This window comes from Bufo gargarizans, chromosome 4 (genome assembly GCF_014858855.1).
Source record: "Bufo gargarizans isolate SCDJY-AF-19 chromosome 4, ASM1485885v1, whole genome shotgun sequence".
Lineage (NCBI taxonomy): Eukaryota > Metazoa > Chordata > Amphibia > Anura > Bufonidae > Bufo > Bufo gargarizans.
Genome location: NC_058083.1, coordinates 525740705 through 525760902, shown reverse-complemented (window position 1 = coordinate 525760902; position 20198 = coordinate 525740705). Strand labels below are relative to the sequence as shown.

The 20198-nt window shown below is 46.8% G+C and overlaps 2 protein-coding genes across 2 annotated transcripts; both read right to left on the bottom strand.

Moving 5' to 3' along the window:
* Positions 1-760: 760 nt before the first annotated feature.
* Positions 761-2076, bottom strand: LOC122934634 (hemoglobin heart muscle subunit alpha-type-like). The gene is made up of 3 exons (XM_044290232.1): positions 1982-2076; positions 1115-1319; positions 761-871 (listed from the first exon to the last, which is right to left on the bottom strand). Exons 1-3 carry the CDS (start codon positions 2074-2076, stop codon positions 761-763), a joined length of 411 nt encoding a protein of 136 aa, XP_044146167.1.
* Positions 2077-18289: 16213 nt separating this feature from the next.
* On the bottom strand, positions 18290-19903 carry LOC122934589 (hemoglobin heart muscle subunit alpha-type-like). Its single transcript, XM_044290168.1, has 3 exons — positions 19809-19903; positions 18606-18810; positions 18290-18400 (listed from the first exon to the last, which is right to left on the bottom strand). The coding sequence occupies exons 1-3, from the start codon at positions 19901-19903 to the stop codon at positions 18290-18292; spliced, it is 411 nt and encodes a 136-aa protein (XP_044146103.1).
* Between the last annotated feature and the right edge of the window lie 295 nt (positions 19904-20198).

The window sequence follows — 20198 nt, the reverse complement described above, 5'->3', positions numbered from 1 at the left end:
GGTCGTGTGCATGAGGCCTAAATTGATACTTATGCATTTCCTCACCCCTTGTCAACCTGACACTATGATCGGAGAATATTAGACTAGGAACGGGCCACACAAAGACGCTGTAACAGCCAGTTCTAAATTTATCTGTATGTTTCTAGGGAAAAATAAAATAAATAATTTCCAGAAAAAAATGCTTCAGTCTTGTTACTTCATGGGAAGACAAGTATTTACATCAGACACTGGAGAAGGGGAGATAGAGCTTCTAATTAAATAGACTGCTAGAAAAATCTCAAAAATGAATTGATCAGCTGCAATCAGTGATGGAACCTGACAGCATACATTCCCTACAGCACCACCACTGGAGAAGTGAAGTATTGCACTCTATGACAGAAATCAATAGGCTGTACATGTAACAGGTGCCAGCTCCTCCAGTGCAAGACTGGTAAATTAAGGTGATTACTAAGGAATTCCCTATAGTAGAACATGAGACTAGACAACCCCATTTATGTCTTCTACACCTGGTGACACCATTCCTTCCTCCCTGGCTCTATAGTTTACTGGATTCTGTGATGTAGACACCATTATTGGCCAAATTTATCGTTACAGAAGCCAAGACTAAAAATACCAGGAGACGGGATGTACAAGAATACACAATTTATTACAGATCAGGAGAAGAGATCCGAGGTCATGGAGCAGTCATCAGCATCATCATGGAGGACAGACGCTGGTTACTGGAGACACATGGACATAGATCTGAGGAAGACTCTTCCCGTCAGCTGGAGATCAGGCCAACGGCAACTTCATTGAGGAACTTGTCACAGGCCGACTTGTCCACATCCGGGAAATGCTTGACGATGACCTCCAGGAGACAACCACACAGCAGCTGGGGATGGATGATGGGAGTCAGTGCATGCTCAACACTACAGTATTTCTTATAAGGATAGGGAGAGATTTACTTTTGATAAGTCTAGCTGCTTTTCCCCCCAGAAATTGCACCACTCTTATCCTTGGGTCGTGTCTGGTTTTGCAGCTCAGCATCATTGGCAGCCATCAAGTAGGAACTACAATACCAGATAAAGCCATGGTCAAGAGTGGCGCCATTTTCAGCAGACTTTCTGATCCCCACCTTGATGGTGTCCACACTGAGCTTCAGCTTGTTGGTGTGCATCTCCCGCAGGGTGGCCAAGTTCTCCTGCAGTTTTCCATAGTGGTTGAGGGCATCATTAATGGCGTGGATGATCTTCCCTCCATGTGTCTTCAGATCCTGACTGCCGGGGGTCACGTCCATGTGAGTGAAGTGGGACTTGGTGTCTGGATGGTGCTGGAAGAGACTGAGGGAAGAGGTTAAGCCTCAGGCACACGTCAGTGATTGTGAGCCAAAACTAGGCTTGGAGCCTCCACAGACATGAGGTATAAGGCCTCCTGCACACAACAGGCTTTTTTTCCCCTGTTTACAGGCCATTTTTTGCGTTCCGTATACGGAACCATTCATTTCAATAGTTACGCAAAAAACACACACACACACACACACACACACACACACCCCTTTACAGCCCCCTTAATCAAGTCACATAATTCACCCTAATCAAATCCTCTTAGATCCCTATGGACATGTTTTACAGGGTTTTGAAATTTTTTTTTCCTTTTTGTACATTTACTAATAAACATGCACCTATTTTGGGAGCATTTGTGTATTTTATACCAATTCTTGTAGTCTATTTGCACATAATCCACCTCCACCCTGATGAATACAGAGACGCCACATCTAATGGCACAAAAAAAAAAAAAAATATAATTATTATACACACAAAATCGATGACCCACCATTATTTCTAGCAGTACATATTCCCCTCCCCCACTGATATAAACATGCATGCTAAACTCTTTTCAGATTACAGTTTTTCATGTTGAAGGAAAATCTTAAACTAGTCCAATACATCAGCTCCTCCTTCCCAGCCCCTTGTAGCAGTGACTATCTGGCTCTGCCGCTCACCTCTCCATGGCTTCACCTCCAATCTTCTCAGCGTCAGCGTCAATCTTCACAAACGAGGGCTCCAAAGCCGCCTTCTCAGCATCTGATAGCGCCATCCTGGGATGTGAAGCTCCAGCACAAGGGCCAATCTGCACTGAGGAGCCCCAGACTCCATCATCACCTTTATATAGGGAGGAATGGCTGCTGATCCAGCACACCTGGGGCCCTACAGGAGAGCCCGACAACCTGGCCTGGCTGACAACTCCTGGGACTGGAGTCTTCTCAACAAACCAATGCTGGGTGCAGTAACATGGGGCGTCTCTGCTCCTAGTGTGAGGGGTTTTTTTTTCATGTATTTTCCCATAGGCTTCTTTATACAACTGGAAAAAAAACTGCAGGGAAAAAAAAAATGTGTGAATGAAAAAAATCCACAAAAATATTTGTAAAAAATAAAAAGTGCATGAAATTCGTGGTGGGTTTTACAAGCCGTTCACATGAGAGGTTTGGGACCACATGGGTATTGAGATGCAGAATAGTGTTGAGCGAACTTCTGTTTTAAGTTCGGCATCTAAAGTTCGGCTTCCGGTTAGCGGAGAATCCCGATATGGATTCCGAATACCGTTGTGGTAGCGGAATCAATAATGGCCGATTATTGATTCCGCTACCACGGACCACAACGGAATTCGGAATCCATATCGGGATTCTTCGCTAACCGGAAGCCGAACTTTAGACGCCGAACTTAAAACAGAAGTTCGCTCAACACTAATGCAGAACTCAGCCACACAGATATTACAGGTGAGGCACACAGAAACCATCAACGTCATCTGTACCAGCCGTGCGGCCAAAAAAATGCGGCAAATTTGCAACACAACATCTCTGTAACCGCTGCACGTTATGCCGCTGGTTCACTAAAGAATTGCAGCAAAATCCACCTGTAAATTCTCAGGGAAACTGCACAGCAAATAAATTCCCGTGTGCATGTCGCCTTGGGGTTTGTTCACACAGATGAAAAAAACACTGGGAATATCTGGGCCGACTGTAGGATTTTGTTGCTGATCTGCAAAATCCATTTGGATTTTATTTTTTTTTTCAGCAGTTGACATCTGATATGGACATCCCCTTCGGCTGTGTTTTTTGAGTTTTTATGGCATTTGGTGTTTTTATTTTTTGCTGTGTTTTCAGGCAGCTCCAGATGTTCCATTAAAGTCTATGAGAAGCATGGTGCAAACATTATTATTTTTTTTTTATACATTTTTTTGGTGGTCAATTGAGTTTTTTCCTAATTGCAACTCACACAGATGAAAAAACCCACTTGAAATATCTGGGCTGACTGTAGGATTTTGTTGCTGTTTTCTTTTTTTTTCAGCAGTCGACATCTCATATTGACATCTCCTTCGACTGTGTTTTTATGGCATTTGGTGTTTTGTTTTTTTGTTTTTTGCTGTGTTTTCAGGCAGCTCCAGGTGTTCCATGAAAGTCTATGAGAAGCATGGTGCAAACATTTTTATTTTTTTTTTAGATTCCGCATCCGACCCTCCGCACCGCAAAAAGTAGTGCATGCATTATTATTTTTTTGCGGTGCGGAGGCACGGACAGAAAACCCACGGAAGCAGTTAGTAGTGCTTCCATGGGCTTCCGATCCGTGCCTCCGTTCCGCACCACATCTCCTGGATCTGTGATGCAGGGTGCACACGTCCGGTACCAGTGTATTGCGAACTCGCTGTTTACGGGCCATAATATGGCCACGGCCAGGCAACAGCCGTGTGCATGAGCCCTAACTGATGCAACAGGATCCGTTTTTTTTACAGGATCCTGTTATTTTTTTTTCTCTTCTTCTGACGGATCAGAAGAACAGAAAGCTAAACGGTGATGTGAACTCAGCCTAAGCAGTGCATAATTAGACCCTGACACGTACGGACGCATGATACTCAATGGCAGCATGGAAGCATCGTAGCCGCAACACCGCCGCGTCTTGTGTTGTACACAAAAAAATAATAAACTTTGGAAGAGCAAAACAAAATAATTAAAAATGGTACTAAAACACACAATATCAGCAAAAAAAAAATAGAAAAAACAATGATCAAGTACGTTTTTTTTTTTCCTTAGGCCAAAATAACCACAGGACCAGAACTGTGTCTGAAGGAGTTCTGGTCCTGCCAAAGTCAGGAGTGGATCCAAAAAAAGAAGTAAAAGTGTAAAGTAAAGAGTGATATATTTCCTGGAGACTTTTTTGTCCACTCAGTTCCTGAATGGAGTTCAGAAGATACGGGACAAAAAACACAGCGAGAAAATTGACCAAAACTACATCAAAATGTTCCTAGGTGCATGTGGTTTTGGCTACATGCAGTAAATAGTCCTGGGCTCCAGTCAAGCAGGTCAGGTGTCCAGCTGATCTCCTGCATGGTCCCAGGTGTTCTGGTCACATGACCCTAGACTGGCTCCTTACTTCTTATATAAATGGGACCATTGTGTCTTGAGAAGTGATGAGGCTTGGCTGGTGTTGTGATAGATAACCAAGATGTCTGGTGTGAAAAACACCATACGGCTCCGTGTAGACCCTGCAAAGAAAGATTCCATTGGCCTGGCTTATATTGTCTTTGATGTCCTGGAAGGTTTGGCTGGAGTCAATAAATCTGAGGTTATTTGCCTCCAGGATTTTCCCAAACAAGGTCTGTATGATGTCACCTTTCACCAGGGAGACCGCTGCCATGCTTTCCTTGACTGTTTAAGGATCCACAAGAGGAGTCTTGTTTTGGAGCATATCAGGTTCTTCCCTTTGTTTGAAAGCCGAGAGAGGCCGATGATCGTGCACCTGTTCAACCCCTTTACTGACATTAAGGTGGTGATGACCTACTTGGAGAAATACTGTGACTCCATACATGGTGGAGTGAAGCAAAGGAACGTGTATGGCATATTCAATGGGAAGTACAAGTTGTGGGTTCGTCTGAAAGTTGACCCTTCTCGTGCTTCAGGCATAAAGCACCCTCCTGCAACTTTTTGCTTTGCAGGTATAAGAGGTTTTTTGGCATATCGTGGGCAGCCAAGATTTCGTCAGAAGCTCTCATCCCCTAGAAATTGTCTTTTTCAGAAGACCTGCCATAGTTGTGGACATCTCTTCCATGGTGGTAACCCTCAAGGATGTGATTTTTGTGGGCATCTATTTACTGAGTACCCAAGTGCTAAGAGCAAGGAAGAAGCCATGCTTGAGCATGTGGCTATCATGGAGGATAGGAAGGCTGAGGAAGACCAATCAACTAAGACTGGGAGAGTTAATGGTATACCAGTCATGGGTGATGGAGGTGAGAAAGCATCTGGAACAGCCTTGTGAGGAAGTGATCGAGTGGAAGATCCTGACATCCTTCAGGTGAGGAAAGTCTTAAATAAACCGCATCCAAAGGATGGTGGAGATGGTACAAGGCAGAGACACAGATTTTACAGTGGGCAGGATAGGGTTTAAGGCTGGTTTATCTAGATGCCAACAAGCCCCCTGACGTGTGGTACCAAGCTGGTGAATGCCGCCCAAATCCAACTGCTAAGGCCTCATGCACACGACCGTTGTGTGCATCCGTGGCCGTTGTGCCGTTTTCCGTTTTTTTTCGCGGACCCATTGACTTTCAATGGGTCCGTGGAAAAATCGGAAAATGCACCGTTTTGCAGCCGAGGCCGTGATCCGTGTATCCTGTCCGTCAAAAAAATATGACCTGTCCTATTTTTTTGACGGACAACGGTTCACGGCCCCATTCAAGTCAATGGGTCCGTGAAAGAACACGGATGCACACAAGATTGGCATCCGTGTCCGTGATCCGTGGCCGTAGGTTGCTTTCATACAGACGGATCCGAAGATCCGTCTGCATAAAAGCTTTTTCTGATCTAAGTTTTCACTTCGTGAAAACTCATTTCCGACAGTATATTCTAACACAGAGGCGTTCCCATGGTGATGGGGACGCTTCTAGTTAGAATACACTACAAACTTTGTACAAGACTGCCCCCTGCTGCCTGGCAGCATCCGATCTCTTACAGGGGGATATGATAGCACAATTAACCCCTTCAGGTGCGGCATCTGAAGGGGTTAATTGTACTATCATATCCCCCTGTAAGAGATCAGGGCTGCCAGGCAGCAGGGGGCAGACCCCCCCTCCCCAGTTTGAATATCGTTGGTGGCACAGTGTGCGCCCCCCATCGGGCCCCCCTTCCTCCCTGTATTGTTATAAATCATTGGTGGCACAGTGTGCGCCCCCCATCGGCCCCCCTCCCTCTATAGCAGTAACAACATTGGTGGCAGTGTGCGGCCTCCCATCTCCCCCCCCCCCCCCTGCTTACCTGCTTGCTGCTGCGATGTCTGTGACCGGCCGGGAGCTCCTCCTACTGGTAAGTGACAGTTCTTTAGCAATGCGCCGCACAGACCTGTCACTTACCAGTAGGTGGAGCTCCCGGCCGGACACAGACATCGCAGCAGCAAGCAGGTAACTATGAATCTTCTACTATTGTACTATTGCTAAGTAACCATGGCAACCAGGACTGCAGTAGCGTCCTGGTTGCCATGGTTACCGATCAGAGCCCCTGCGATTAAACTGGGAGTCCGATCGGCACTCCGCTGCCACCAATGATCGGGGGGGGGGGGGAGATGGGAGGCCGCACACTGGCCACCAATGTTGTTACTGCTATAGAGGGAGGGGGGCCGATGGGGGGCGCACACTGTGCTACCAACGATTTATAACAATAGAGGGAGGAAGGGGGGGCCCGATGGGGGGCGCACACTGTGCCACCAACGATTTATTACACTAGAGGGAGGACGGGGGGCCCGATGGGGGGCGCACACTGTGCCACCAACGATATTCAAACTGGGGGGGGTCTGCCGCCTGGCAGCCCTGATCTCTTACAGGGGGATATGATAGTACAATTAACCCCTTCAGATGCCGCACCTGAAGGGGTTAATTGTGCTATCATATCCCCCTGTAAGAGATCGGGTGCTGCCAGGCAGCAGGGGGCAGTCTTGTACAAAGTTTGTAGTGTATTCTAACTAGAAGCGTCCCCATCACCATGGGAACGCCTCTGTGTTAGAATATACTGTCGGAAATGAGTTTCACGAAGTAGCTCATATCCGACAGTATATTCTAACGTAGAGGCGTTCCCATGGTGATGGGGACGCTTCAAGTTATGTTCGGGTGTCCGCCTGGCCGTGCGGAGGCAAGCGGATCCGTCCAGACTTATAATGTAAGTCAATGGGGACGGATCCATTTGAAGATGACACACTGTGGCTCAATTTTCAAACGGATCCGTCCCCCATTGACTTTCAATGTAAAGTCTGGACGGATCCGTCTGAGGCTACTTTCACACTTAGAAATGTTTTAACAATATAATGCAGACGGATCCGCTCTGAACGGAGCCACCGTCTGCATTATATGAACGCAAGTGTGAAAGTAAAGGGACTCCTGACTTTACATTGAAAGTCAATGGGGACGGATCCGTTTGCAATTGCACCATATTGTGTCAACGTCAAACGGATCCTATTGACTTGCATTGTAATTCAGGACGGATCCGTTTGGCTCCGCACGACCAGGCGGACACCAAAACGACTTTTTTTTCATGTCCGTGGATCCTCCAAAAATCAAGGAAGACCCACGGACGAAAAAACGGTCACGGATCCCGTTTTTGCGGACCGTGAAAAAAAACTGTCGTGTGCATGAGGCCTAAGTGTGAATCTCCACCTCTTATCACCATACAGTGCTTTAGCCAGAAATATAACGTTGATTAATTTCTCAATAAATCTTTAAAGGGGTTGGAGCTCCACTGTTCGGATACAGAGCTGCATGTCCCCAGCATAGAGCTAAGTAATAAAATCAACCTTTCTGCAGCCACCACCAGAGCGACCTCCAGGGATTACTGCATTCACTGACTTCAATGTATAATTGGTATACAGTGAGCTCCCTCTAGTGGTGACAAAAAAAACCCTCATACCTCTATAAAGACGTACAAAGATTTTTATTTTTTTTAACCTGTTTGGATTAAAATGTTACTCAAGGGTGGACATTCGATGTAGGGGTAAGTCCACACAGGGCACATATGCTGCAATTTTGCTACCGTGGATTGGCGTGTGGTAAATCTGCAGCGCTTTAGTGTACCAGCAAAGTGAATGCAACTTAAAAAATAAAATCTGCAGTATAAATTGACCTATAGTGTGGATTTTAAATCATCTATATGTCAATTTACTCTACGGGTTTCCACCACGATTTCTCTGCAATGCACAAGGTGAAATCCTCTGCAAAAAATGCTATAAATTTGCAGTCGAATTTCCATTGCGGAATAGCTCCAAAAATCCATCCTGTGGAAGCGGAATACAGCTGGAATGTCGGAAGCCCTGAGCTGCCATCTTGTTGGTGGGTATGAAATATGGATTTATTTCCATGTTGTAGCCGCAAGTTCTGGCCTGAACGCGGGTCACATGACCTGAACATAGCGATCTCTGTGTATGATGCAGTCTGAATGAGCCCCATGTCCTTGGGTTACAAGCAGCAATTATACAATTCTCCTTTCTTTTCCCTCCAGATCCCTTCTATGAATCTTCGGATAAAAGATGCGGATCTCGCAGAAGATGGAAAATCCACGTATTTTAAAATTATAATTTTTTTTTTGTGATCTGTCTTTTCCTATGATTTTCTGTATAGAATAAATCCAGGAGATCAGCAATGCTGGGAGTATTAGTGCATGTATTAGAAGAGCGGTGTCGCGGTCTTATCCTGACATTTTATTACAGCAAATTCCAAAGAGCCAGAGTTTTATTTCAGGACGGTTGTAGATACTAGTGATGAGTGGCAGGGGCCATATTTGTATTCGCGATATTTTGCAAATTTTTTATAGAATATTCGTCTTTTTTATTTTTCTAGTCTGTACAGCTGTTCCACTTTGGCATACTCCTCCCCGACAAGTGTCCCCGGCACCATGGGAACGCCTGGGGGTTAGAATATACCATCGGATCTGAGTTTTCACGATCTTATTCAGGCGAATATTCTAAAAAAACTAATATATTAGCTATAGTGCTATATATTCGTTTTTTCGAATATTAGTCATTTATTTTTATTTTTTCCTTTTCTAAAGTCATCATGATTCCAACCTGCTTAAGTTGCTTGTTTGCCAATGACTCATTGGCCCAGACGCAGGGAGGAATAATGTGTTCAGATGGAAAAAATGACGAATATTTGCTATAACTATATGTAAAATATTCACAAATTTTTGAAGTTGCGATATTCGTATCTTCGCACTCAACACTAGTAGATACCAGTATGTCCTGGACCGCTCCTATATTATATTCCTCTGGAGGCCGGCACTGGTGTGTCATCTCCTAATGAAGGCTATGGAGCCTCCTTGTCTGGCTGGTAGGGGGCCATATGGCACCTCCGGTATCACACCGCCATAGTACGCCCCATCAGATAATGTAGTTGTGGAGACTACAACCACAAGACATCACCATGCAAAGTGTCTACAGCTCCCTAGTACAGAATTGGAGGGGGCTCCATACACATAGCAAAAGCCTGATACCTGGAATTCCCAAAGACCACCAAATTACTTTGCCACAAAGCGCATTTCTTTGTAAGTAGAGGGTGCAATGACAGGGATCGGCGATTGTGCTGCCAGGGTCATTGAACCCCTCAGAACCTGCCTTCATACTTGATCGCAGCATCTGATATACATAACATGGTGTAAAATAAATAAAATCATACTTACCTATGTCAGTGCATGTCACAGTGCAACGCAAGTTTTCAATAGATGGTTCCACAAAAATGAATACGGAAAACATACAGATACAATAATTTGCTGGCAGTAATAGGACATGTTATATTTTTGAACGGAAATATGAAAATGGAATGCATACGGAGTACATTCAATTTTTTTTGTTGCACCATTAAAATGAATGGTTTCGTATACGGTCCGTACACAGAACGCAAAAAAAAAAATATTCAGGCTTTCTCTTGGTTCCAGCAGGCTTTCGGCACAAACTGCCAGGCAAACTTGGTAACTGTGCTTTTTCCGTTTCTCTGCTGGGCTGACAGGCTGGCTTAATAACTCTGCTTGGGTCTGGTTACTGGACTTTCGGTCGGTTCTGGTATCCTTGGATTGGGGTGCCTTCAACTGTTATCGACCTCCTGACACCAAGGGTGCATTCACACGACCGTATAAATGGATCCGCATCCGTTCTGCAATTTTGCAGACAAGATAAGGCATCCATTGTTCCGTTCCGTGGCCCTGCAAAAAATATGGAGCATGTCCTATTCTTGTTCGCTGTTGCGGACAAGATAAGGCATTCCCTATATAGCGCCGGCCATGTGCAGTTTGCAAAATGTGGAACGCACACCGCCAGTATCCGTGTTTTGCGGACCACACAACACTTACGGTCGTGTGAATGCACCCTTAGTAAAATAAATTACCATGGAGTCTGGCAACTGAAGAACACTTTCCTCTGGTTGCATTATCCTCCATACATCTGATTCCATGACGAGCATAGCTTAGCCTGCACTGGCTGTTATAGACACGTCTGCCTGTGATCGTGCCCCGGCTTACACTTCACTGTACAGCCTAGACTAGAATACTCTATAACCTTCTGTTAGGAAGCAGGACTGGCCCACTTCTGTCCAAAGGGGAGAGAATGGAATGGTGAGTAGCATGCTATCTAAGTATCTGTTTCTCTCTGTGCCCTATACGCTGCCACCTGCTGGTGAACCAGGCATATTACATGAACACAACAGTTACATAAGAAGATTAATGCACAGTTGTGAAGGACCTGGAAATAAATACACAGCATTACATAGGTGTTAGTTAGAAATTAGTGACTTTTTCAAAAATTCGGTTTGCCAAATATTTGGGGATTTTTTTTTTCCCGATACGAATATATTTCAGTAAGAAATCGTTAATTTCTAACGATAATTTGTTTTCCCTTAGTCCTAACAGCAGCACAGATGGGGTTAACTGCCCCCCGTGGACTGGTAGGACCGGCGGAATGTTTAATGAGCCCAAAGAATAAACCAATAAAAGAACTCCAGCTCCCTTAAAGGGAGGGGTTCATCCCCCAGCCCACCGTGTATATCACAAGAAAAAAATGATTTAGGGCGGGAAATTTGTGTGCTGCTGTTAGGACTAAGGGAAAACAAATTATCGTTAGAAATTAACGATTCCCTTACGTCCTACCAGCAGCACAGATGGGGATATAGCAAGAAGAATCCCCTAGGGAGGGTCCTCATGCTCGGCAGAAGCAAGAACTGTCTGCCCAAAGGCCGAAAACTCTGATACCCTAGCATCAATCCTATAATGGGAGATGAAGGTTGATTCAGAGCTCCAGGAAGCTGCCTTACAGATCAACTCTAGGGGGAGAAGACTTCTCTCCGCAACAGAGGTAGCTACGGCCCTTGTAGAATGGGCCCTCACAAACTCCGGAGGATCTAAGGATTGAGAGGTGAAAGCTTCCCTGATAGCTTCCTTGACCCAGCGACTAATAGTCGTTTTAGACGCCTTACGGCCTTTAGACTTACCGGCAAACAGGATAAAGAGATTTTCATCCAACCTGAATTCTTTGGATCTATCTACATAGATCTGAAGGCATCTAGATATATCCAGTGGATGTCGCACTGGAACATCAGAGGAGGAGGCAGAGAGTAATACAGGTAGAGAGACTACCTGATTAATATTCTGAAAGGTTGAAACCTTAGGTCTAAAGTAAGGTAGAAATTTTAAAAGGACCCTATCCTGTAGAAACATGGTATATGGGTATAACGCGGAGAAAGCTTGTAGCTCCGAAATTCTTTTGGCCGAGGTTATGGCCAGAAGAAAGACCATCTTAAGTGTTAAAAATTTAAAACTTGCCTCCTCCAAGGGTTCAAAGGGGGGGGATGCTAGCCCCCTGAGAACAACTGACAAATCCGATTGAGGGACGGGTTTCAGTATTGTAGGCTTCAATCTTTCCGCTCCTTTAAGGAAGCGCTTGATGAGAGGGTCCCGAGAATATGGTCTGTTAAGACAGGCCGAGATGGCAAACACTTGGACCTTTAGGGTAGATGGGGCGAGACCTCTGTCCATCCCATCCTGAAGGAACTGTAAGATCGCTGCGAGGGGCGGATCTGCAAACGCCACCTGGTTGGAGCTACACCAAGAGGTGAAGATCCTCATGATCCGGGAGTAGGCCTTTTTAGTAGACTCTGCTCTGGAATGCGATAAAGTTCTCAGGACCGACTCAGAGAGCCCATCCACTCTGGGAAGGGACTGATCAACCTCCAGGCTGTCAGGTTGAGTCTGTGCAGATCTGGGCAGAGATGCGTGTCCCACGACACCAGGGTCTGCTCCGGGGGGAGTCTCCAATATTGTCCCCGACTCATCGGAATGAGCTGGGTAAACCAGGATCTCTTGGGCCAAAATGGTATGATGGCTATTACCGAGGCCTGATCCTGACGGATTTTCATCAATACCCTCGGAATCATGGAAAGGGGAGGGAAGATGTACGCCAGCCTGAACCTCCACGGTGTTGTCAGAGCGCCTATCGCCAGGGGGTTGTCCTCCCTGTCTAGGGAACAGAACCTCTGTACCTTGGCGTTGAACTTGGTTGCCATGAGATACTCCTATGGCATCCCCCATCTGAGGACTAACTATTTGAAGATCTCCGGATGTAGTGACCATTCCATGGTCGATAGGCCGCAATTTAGGCGGTACGTGATGACGTTGAAGGAGCCTCAGATGTGAGTGGCGGATAGATGGGATAAGTTCAGCTCTGGCCACCGCAGAATTACCCCGATCACAGACGGAAGGGGTAAGAATCTTGTGCCTCCCTGCTTGTCTATATAAAGCACGACAGTCCTGTTGTCTGACGGGACTTTCACTGCTTTGCCCCGAATCTGAGGGGCGAAGTGAAGGAGGGCTAGCCGGATAGCACACATCTCGTGGAGATTTGAAGAAAGATGCCACTCCTGAGGAGACCAGGATCCCCGAACTGGGGACCCGTCTATATGAGCGTCCCAGCCTACTAGGGACGCGTCCATGGTCAATATGAGCCAAGCTGGTTGGGTCATAGACTTCCCCTGTGGTAGATAAAACCACCATGTGGGGGAAAGTTGGGACTGGTTGAATAGGGGGCACAGGGAATCTAGCCCCAGGGGGCTGCCGTTCCGTTTGTTTAAGACCTCCGACTAAAGGGGCCGGAGGTGCTATAAAGCTCAAGGGACTGCATCCGCAGCCGCTGACACGAGCCCCACCATCTTCATGAGGGTCCATATGGAGACTCGTTGTGATACATAAGGGAACCTTGCTAGGTCCTGAATCCGCATTCTTCTTTCTGGTGTCAACTGGAGGGACATCTCCAGAGAGTCGACTATGAATCCTAGATGACGGATAGAAGTCGAAGGGCTCACGTTCGACTTCAGCCAGTTGACAATCCAACCTAGGTGGAGCAGAAGAAAAATTGCGACATGAAGAAGATGGGAAAGTAGAGGCCAGATGTCCAAGTAAGGGACAATGGTCAGATCTTGGAGTCTCAATGCTGCCACTACCGATCCTATGACCTTGGTGAAGGTCAGGGGGGCAGACGAGATTCCGAAGGGAGGGGCGGCAAACTGGAGATGTCTGCCTACTCCTAGTATCTGGACCGTGATCCTGAGAAATTTCCCGGATGATGGGTGGATCGGGATATGGAGATAAGTGTCTTTGAGGTCCAGAATGGCCATCACCTCCCCAGAGCTGAGGAGGTGGCTGACTGACCTTATAGTTTCCGTGTGGAATCTGGTCCTCCTTAAAAAGGGATTGAGAAGTATCCAATCTATGATCGTCCGAAGATCTCCCGTCTTGGGAACCAGGAATACTGGAGAATAAATCCCTAGACCCTTCTCCCCTGCCGGTACCTCCTCCAGGGTTCCCTTGGAAAGGTAGTCTTGAATATAGACCTCCAAGATTCTTTGCCTGGCCGGCAAAAAACTGCGAGTAGCAATGAGTCTTCCTGGGGGGAGAAAAACAAGGTCTATTAGATTGCCTATGGCAACGATATTTTTGACCCAAGGATGCGGGATTTCTTGGGCCCATAAGAGTCTGGATAAAAGACGCCCCCTTAGAGGGAGGTGGAGAAGGGGTATGGGAAAAACCAGAGGCGTAACGACAGGGATAGCAGGGCTTATCCAAGAGCCTCAGAGAGGCCCATAGTCAGGAGGTTTGTTTTGCCTCCCTGGTGGGTTTACGGGAGCGTCTAGAAAATTTTCTAGGCAGCCCCCCCCAATCTCTGCGTCCAACCTGCTGTCCTGGCCGGCCCCCGCGGGCTTGTCTACCCCTGCCTCGAAAGGATTGTTGGGGGAGACTCTTCCCCTTTTTATCTGAAAGACCCTCCATAATGGTGTCTAATTCAGATCCAAATAGACGGCCAGGTTCAAAGGGGAGCCCACAGAGGTTATACTTGGACGCATTATCTGCGTTCCAAGGTTTCAGCCACAGAGGTCTCCTAGCAGCAGATACTAAAGCCATTGTTTTGGCTGCCAACTTTAACTGAAGTTGGGCTGTGTCACATGGCCAAATTGACGGACTTGAAGGCAGCGAGGATATCATCGCGAGAGACACTCTGGTCGACATCCGTCTGGATCTGATTCAACCTGGCTCTGAGGAAGGACGAGACCTCTGTGGCAGCAATGGAAGTCGAGGCGGAAGCGGCGGCAGCCGAGTAACCTCGTCTAAGGGTGCACTCTGTCCTTCTATCTAGAGGGTCCTGCAGGCTAGACCCATCGTCTGCAGGAACCAGAGTGCGCCTGGACAACTTGGCGATTGCCATGTCCACCTTAGGAATGGAACCCCACGATTCCACTAAGGGTTTAGCCATTGGGAACATTTGTTTGAATTTCCTGGTAAGGACTGGGCCTTTTTCCGGCTTTTTCCACTCTGTGCGCATCACAGAGAGAAGGGTCTCATCTGCCCTAAAGACCCGCTGGGTCCGGTAGGCGGGATCGGAAGACTCCCCTACGTCAACATCATGGTCCCCCGACCTGATGGACCTTAGAAGCTTCTGAGTCTTTTCCGGTGGAAAAAAGCCAGAAGTCGATTCTTCTTCCTCAGAAGAAGATGACCCCACAGAAAGGGGTAAAGGCCTATCGGGGCCCCCGCTCACCTCCATAGGAGCTTGGGAGGGAACAGGTAGCCTCTCATTAAGGAGACGTACGACCCCTTGAATGGAATCGTCAACATAAGTCTTGGCCCACTGGTACATGTCCTGCATCGAAGGCTCAGTAGCAGTGGTGGAACGACAACTGTCACACCTGGAGAAAGGGCAGCTCTCATCAAGAGGCGTATTGCAGTCATAGCAAGCCAGGTGTTTCCTCTTGGTAGCTGCTTTCCGTAGCTGATTGGGCTCTCTGGGAGAGGCCATAGCTGAAAATAGAAAGGGAAAACAATTAAAACATCCTAAAAAAGAAGAAATAAGGGAAAAACCCCTCCATGATTTTTAGGAGCACGAACCAGAGGAGTCAGTAATAAGCTCTGAAAGGCAAAAAAAATCCCGTCTGGATAGTGAAATATCACACAAAGGCAGGAGACTCTGGAGCTTGCTTGTAAAAGCAGCGCAGCCAGAGACCGACTGAATGGAAGCAGGGAGCTTAAATAGAGTAGCTCCGCCCAGGGGAGTGGTCTTTGTTAAAATAATCCTCCCCCTAACGATACTGCCATTCAATACTGTTACCTTCCCTAAAAGAGAAGGTTAATGAATAAGTGGTGATCCCCACCACACCTCCATCCCCCCTAGAGAAAGAAAAAACCGGCTGATAACTCTTTATCCTGAATTACTGCAGTCAGGACCGAACGGCCGGCCGAGGGACCGGAAGTGACGCCGCGGCTAGGCCCGCGTCACTTCCGGTCATGGCGGCGCCCATACCAGCCATGCAGCGGAGCGCTGCCGACTCACAGGGGGAGAGACCGAGGCAAGTAGACTAATCCACTTGAAAAATGAGGCGCAAATATAAGCGCACTAACAAGGAAAAAAAGGGGGACACTCATGGCTCTAAGAGTCAAGAAAACCGTCCCCAATTCTCAACAAGGAGAGAGTGAAAAAACTCGCCAGTCCACCTGTCCAAAGGACAGAAAAAAACACGGTGGGCTGGGGGATGAACCCCTCCCTTTAAGGGAGCTGGAGTTCTTTTATTGGTTTATTCTTTGGGCTCATTAAACATTCCGCCGGTCCTACCAGTCCACGGGGGGCAGTTAACCCCATCTGTGCTGCTGGTAGGACGTAAGGGAACTGCTATTTCCTGGCTGCATAGACCCTTTATAGCGGTGTAGAACACTGTGCCTTGCAGTAACACGCATAGGGAGTCTGCTGTGGTAGTGAAACAATACTGTGAGTCAGTATGACATGTAGTGGTTTGGTGTTCTGTAGATTTTTTTATTTTCCCTTATAACATGGTTAAATGTAGTATTCTTAATACAGAATGCTTAGTAAAATGTTGCTTGAGGAGTTAAAAAATAAAAAAATTACTCACCTTATCCACTGGTTCACGCAGCCGGCATTGTCTTCTTTCGGTCTCTTGCAGATGAGCGTTCCTCCTGCAGCGAATCCGCATCGCAGCTCCCGTCCTGACCTCCCAGCGCTGGCGGGAGTCACTTAGCATTATATTGATTTATGATGCTATGTAACCCTTACAGTTCTGAATAACACTGGTAGTTTTATCCAGTAGATTCCAGAACTGTAAGGGTTACATAGCATCCCGGCAGCAATGGGACGTCAGGCCGGGTGCTGCGATGCGGACTCGCTGCGGGAGGAACTGAAAGAAGACGATGCCAGCTGCGGATGAGGTGAGTTAATAATTTTTTTAACCCCTCCAGCCCTATTGTACTATGCTTTCTGTATTAAGAATGCTATTATTTTCCCTTATAACCATATTATAAGGGAAAATACAGTGAATTTACTTTACTAGGGTCCAGGGTTGCTCTTCCCTATCATCTCCTGGCAACCATGTGTTAAAAATCGCACTGCATCCGCACTTGCTTGTGATTTTCAGAATATAGAACATGCTGCGATTTTCACGCAATGCACAAGCGATACGTGAAAAAAAAAAAAAGCACCGCTCATCTGCACAGCCCCATAGAAGTGAATGGGTCCGGATTCAGTGCGGGTGCAATGCGTTCACATCGCGCCTGCGTGGAAAACTCGCCCGTGTTAAAGGGGCCTTAGAAGAATCTCCTGACAGTGACGAGCTGTAATCAGTGAGGGAGCCTTCACACAACTGTATTCCCGCTCCAGGTGTGGTCACATGTGGAGCCACTCATTTCTATGGGGCTGCAACATTTGTGGCCAGTAGGGATGAGCGAACCCGTGGAAGTTTGGGTTCGGCTGAACTTCAGGTCAAAGTTCGGGTCCTGAACCCAGTTAGAATCAATAGGGACCCGAACTTCACTTTATTCTTAAGACTGAATGCTGAATAAAATGGCCATTGAGGGGATATAAAAAAAAAAAAAAAAAAAAAGCTCCTCATCCACTTGATCGCGCAGCCGATATTCTCTTCTTTATGCAGGACCTGCGATTATGTAATCACAAGTCCGGAAAAAAATAAAAAATAAATAAAATACTAGCTGTGCTATCAAGTGGATGAGGGGAGTTTTTTATTTTTAACCCCTCAGTGGCCATTTTATTTAGCATTCCGTCTGAACGTATTATTTTCCGTTATAACAGAAAAAATAATAATATCACCTGAACCCTAGTGAAAAAGTCTGGGTTCAGGTCCCCGAACTCGCAAAATTCAGTACAAATCCGAACTTTGCAGTTCAGGTTCACTCAACCCTAGTAGCCAAACAGATGACCTCCGAGTGCCGTCCACATCCATGCTGCTCAGCTACAAACTATCAAGCGCGTCTGTTCTGCGGACAATAGGCGTTTCAGTGACACCTGCGAAGAGTGCAGGAGGCACACAGTCTGCCTCTTGTGGATCCTTGATTTGCAGATCACAAAATGGATATGGCCCTGTGTATGATCACTAAGGGTTTAACATAGCACAGAAGGCCGAAAAAAGACATTTGTCCATCCAGTTCGGCCTGTCATCCTGCAAGTTGATCCAGAGGAAGGCAAAAAAAACATTTCCTAATAGAATATACAAGGCCAGACAACCCCTTTTAGGTCTTCCACACCTGGTGACATCATTCCTTCCTCCATAGTCTACTGGATTCTGTGATTTAGAATCTATTATAGGCCAAAGTCATCGTTACAGAAGCTCAGTCTAAATATACCAGGAGACGGGATGTACAAGAATATATTTATTACAGAGATAAGTATCATAGAGGACAGACGCTGGTTACAGGAGACACATGGACAGATCTTCGGAAGACTCCTCCCGGTTAGCTGGAGATCAGGCCAACGGCAACCTCATTGAGGAACTTGTCACAGGTAGACTTGTCCACATCTGGGAAATGCTTGACGATGACCTCCAGGAGACAACCACACATCAGCTGGGGAATGGATGATGGGAGTCAGTGCATGCGCAACACTATACCCCCCCCCCCCCCAGAAACAGCTGCCCTCTTGTCCATGGGTTCTGCAGCTCAGCACCATTGACAGCTAAGAAGAACTGCAGTACCAGATACAGCCATGGACAAGAGTGGTGCCAGTTTTTAGCAGACTTTCTGATCCCCACTGGACAGATCTGCTCCTCACCTTGAGGGTGTCCACACTGAGCTTCAGCTTGTTGGTGTGCAGCTCCCGCAGTGTGGCCAAGTTCTCCTGTAGTTTTCCATAGTGGTTGAGGGCATCATTAATGGCGTGGATGATCTTCCCGCCATGTGTTTTCAGATCCTGACTGCCGGGGGTCACGTCCATGTGAGTGAAGTGGGACTTGGTGTCTGGATGGTGCTGGAAGAGACTGAGGGAAGAGGTTAAGCCTCAGACACACGTCAGTGATTGTGAGCCAAAACCAGGATTGGAGCCTCCACAGACATGAGGTGTAAGAGACAGATCTGCACCTGTTCTGTGTTTAGAGCCACTCTTGGTTTTGGCGCCAAATCACTGACCGAACACCAACTGTGAATGAGGCATAATATGGAGAACACGGTCCTTTCCTCAGGTTCTTTTCAGTTTTAGAACAATTGCTGGGTGCAGGTGGATTATGTGCAATTAAATGAGTAGTCTGAGCATAATCCACCTGCACCCTGACAAATACAAAGACCCCACAAAATAAAATTCCACTATTCCTAGCAGCACATACTCCCCTCCCCCACTGAGATAAACGTGCTAAACTCATTATTCTAGTTTAGGCTACTTTCACACCGAAGTTTTTGCTGGATCCGGCAGGGTTCAACAAAAACACTTCAGTTACTGATGATACAACCATCTGCTTCCGTTATGATCAGATCCGGTTGAACTATCTGTAACATACCCAAGACGGATCAGTCATGAACTCCATTAAAAACCAACGGAGGACGGATCAGTTTTCTATTGTGTCAGAGAAAACCGATCCGCCCCCCATTGACTTGCATTGTGGGTCATGATGGATCCGTCTTGCTCCACATCCCATGACAAAGAAAAACACAGCATGCTGCTCTCCGGTATGGGGACGCTACAAAACAGAACGCATTTTTTGAGCATTCCGTTCAGTTACAATTTGTCCCCATTGACAATGAATAGGGACAAAACTTAAGCTTCCCCCCCGGTATGGAGGAGACCCTATGACGGATACCAATACCAGAAAATAAAAACGCTAGTGTGGAAGTAGCCTTAGAGTTTTTCATGTTCAAGGAAGATTCCAAACAAATCTGATACATTGTTGCATGTAGTGCAGGGGGCGGAGCCCCAGGTGTAACAATGTATCAGCTCCTCCTTCCCAGCCCCTTGTAGCAGTGACTATCTGGCTCTGCCGCTCACCTCTCCATGGCTTCACCTCCAATCTTCTCAGCGTCAGCATCAATCTTCACAAACAAGGGCTCCAAAGCCGCCTTCTCAGCATCTGATAGCGCCATCCTGGGATGTGAAGCTCCAGCACAAGGGCCAATCTGCACGGAGGGGCCCCAGCCTCCATCATCACCTTTATATAGGGAGGAATGGCTGCTGATCCAGCACACCTGGGCCCTACAGGAGAGCCTGACAACCTGGCCTGGCTGACAACTCCTGGACTGGAGTCTTCTCAACAAACCAATTCTGGGTGCAGTAACATGGGGCGTCTCTGCTCCTGGTGTGAGGGTTTTTTTTTCATGTATTTTCCCATAGGCTTCTTTATACAACTGGGGAAAAAATGCAGGAAAAAAAAAATGCGTG

Bases quoted from the DNA above. Each gene is read 5' to 3' on its own strand.
- LOC122934589 (XM_044290168.1), bottom strand. From the start codon at position 19,903: ATGGCGCTATCAGATGCTGAGAAGGCGGCTTTGGAGCCCTTGTTTGTG. The intron at 18,811-19,808 runs GTGAGCGGCAGA...CTCTTCCCTCAG, and splicing joins GGAGGTGAAGCCATGGAGAG to TCTCTTCCAGCACCATCCAG. The intron at 18,401-18,605 runs GTGAGGAGCAGA...TCCATTCCCCAG, and splicing joins TCAGTGTGGACACCCTCAAG to CTGATGTGTGGTTGTCTCCT.
- LOC122934634 (XM_044290232.1), bottom strand. From the start codon at position 2,076: ATGGCGCTATCAGATGCTGAGAAGGCGGCTTTGGAGCCCTCGTTTGTG. The intron at 1,320-1,981 runs GTGAGCGGCAGA...CTCTTCCCTCAG, and splicing joins GGAGGTGAAGCCATGGAGAG to TCTCTTCCAGCACCATCCAG. The intron at 872-1,114 runs GTGGGGATCAGA...ATCCATCCCCAG, and splicing joins TCAGTGTGGACACCATCAAG to CTGCTGTGTGGTTGTCTCCT.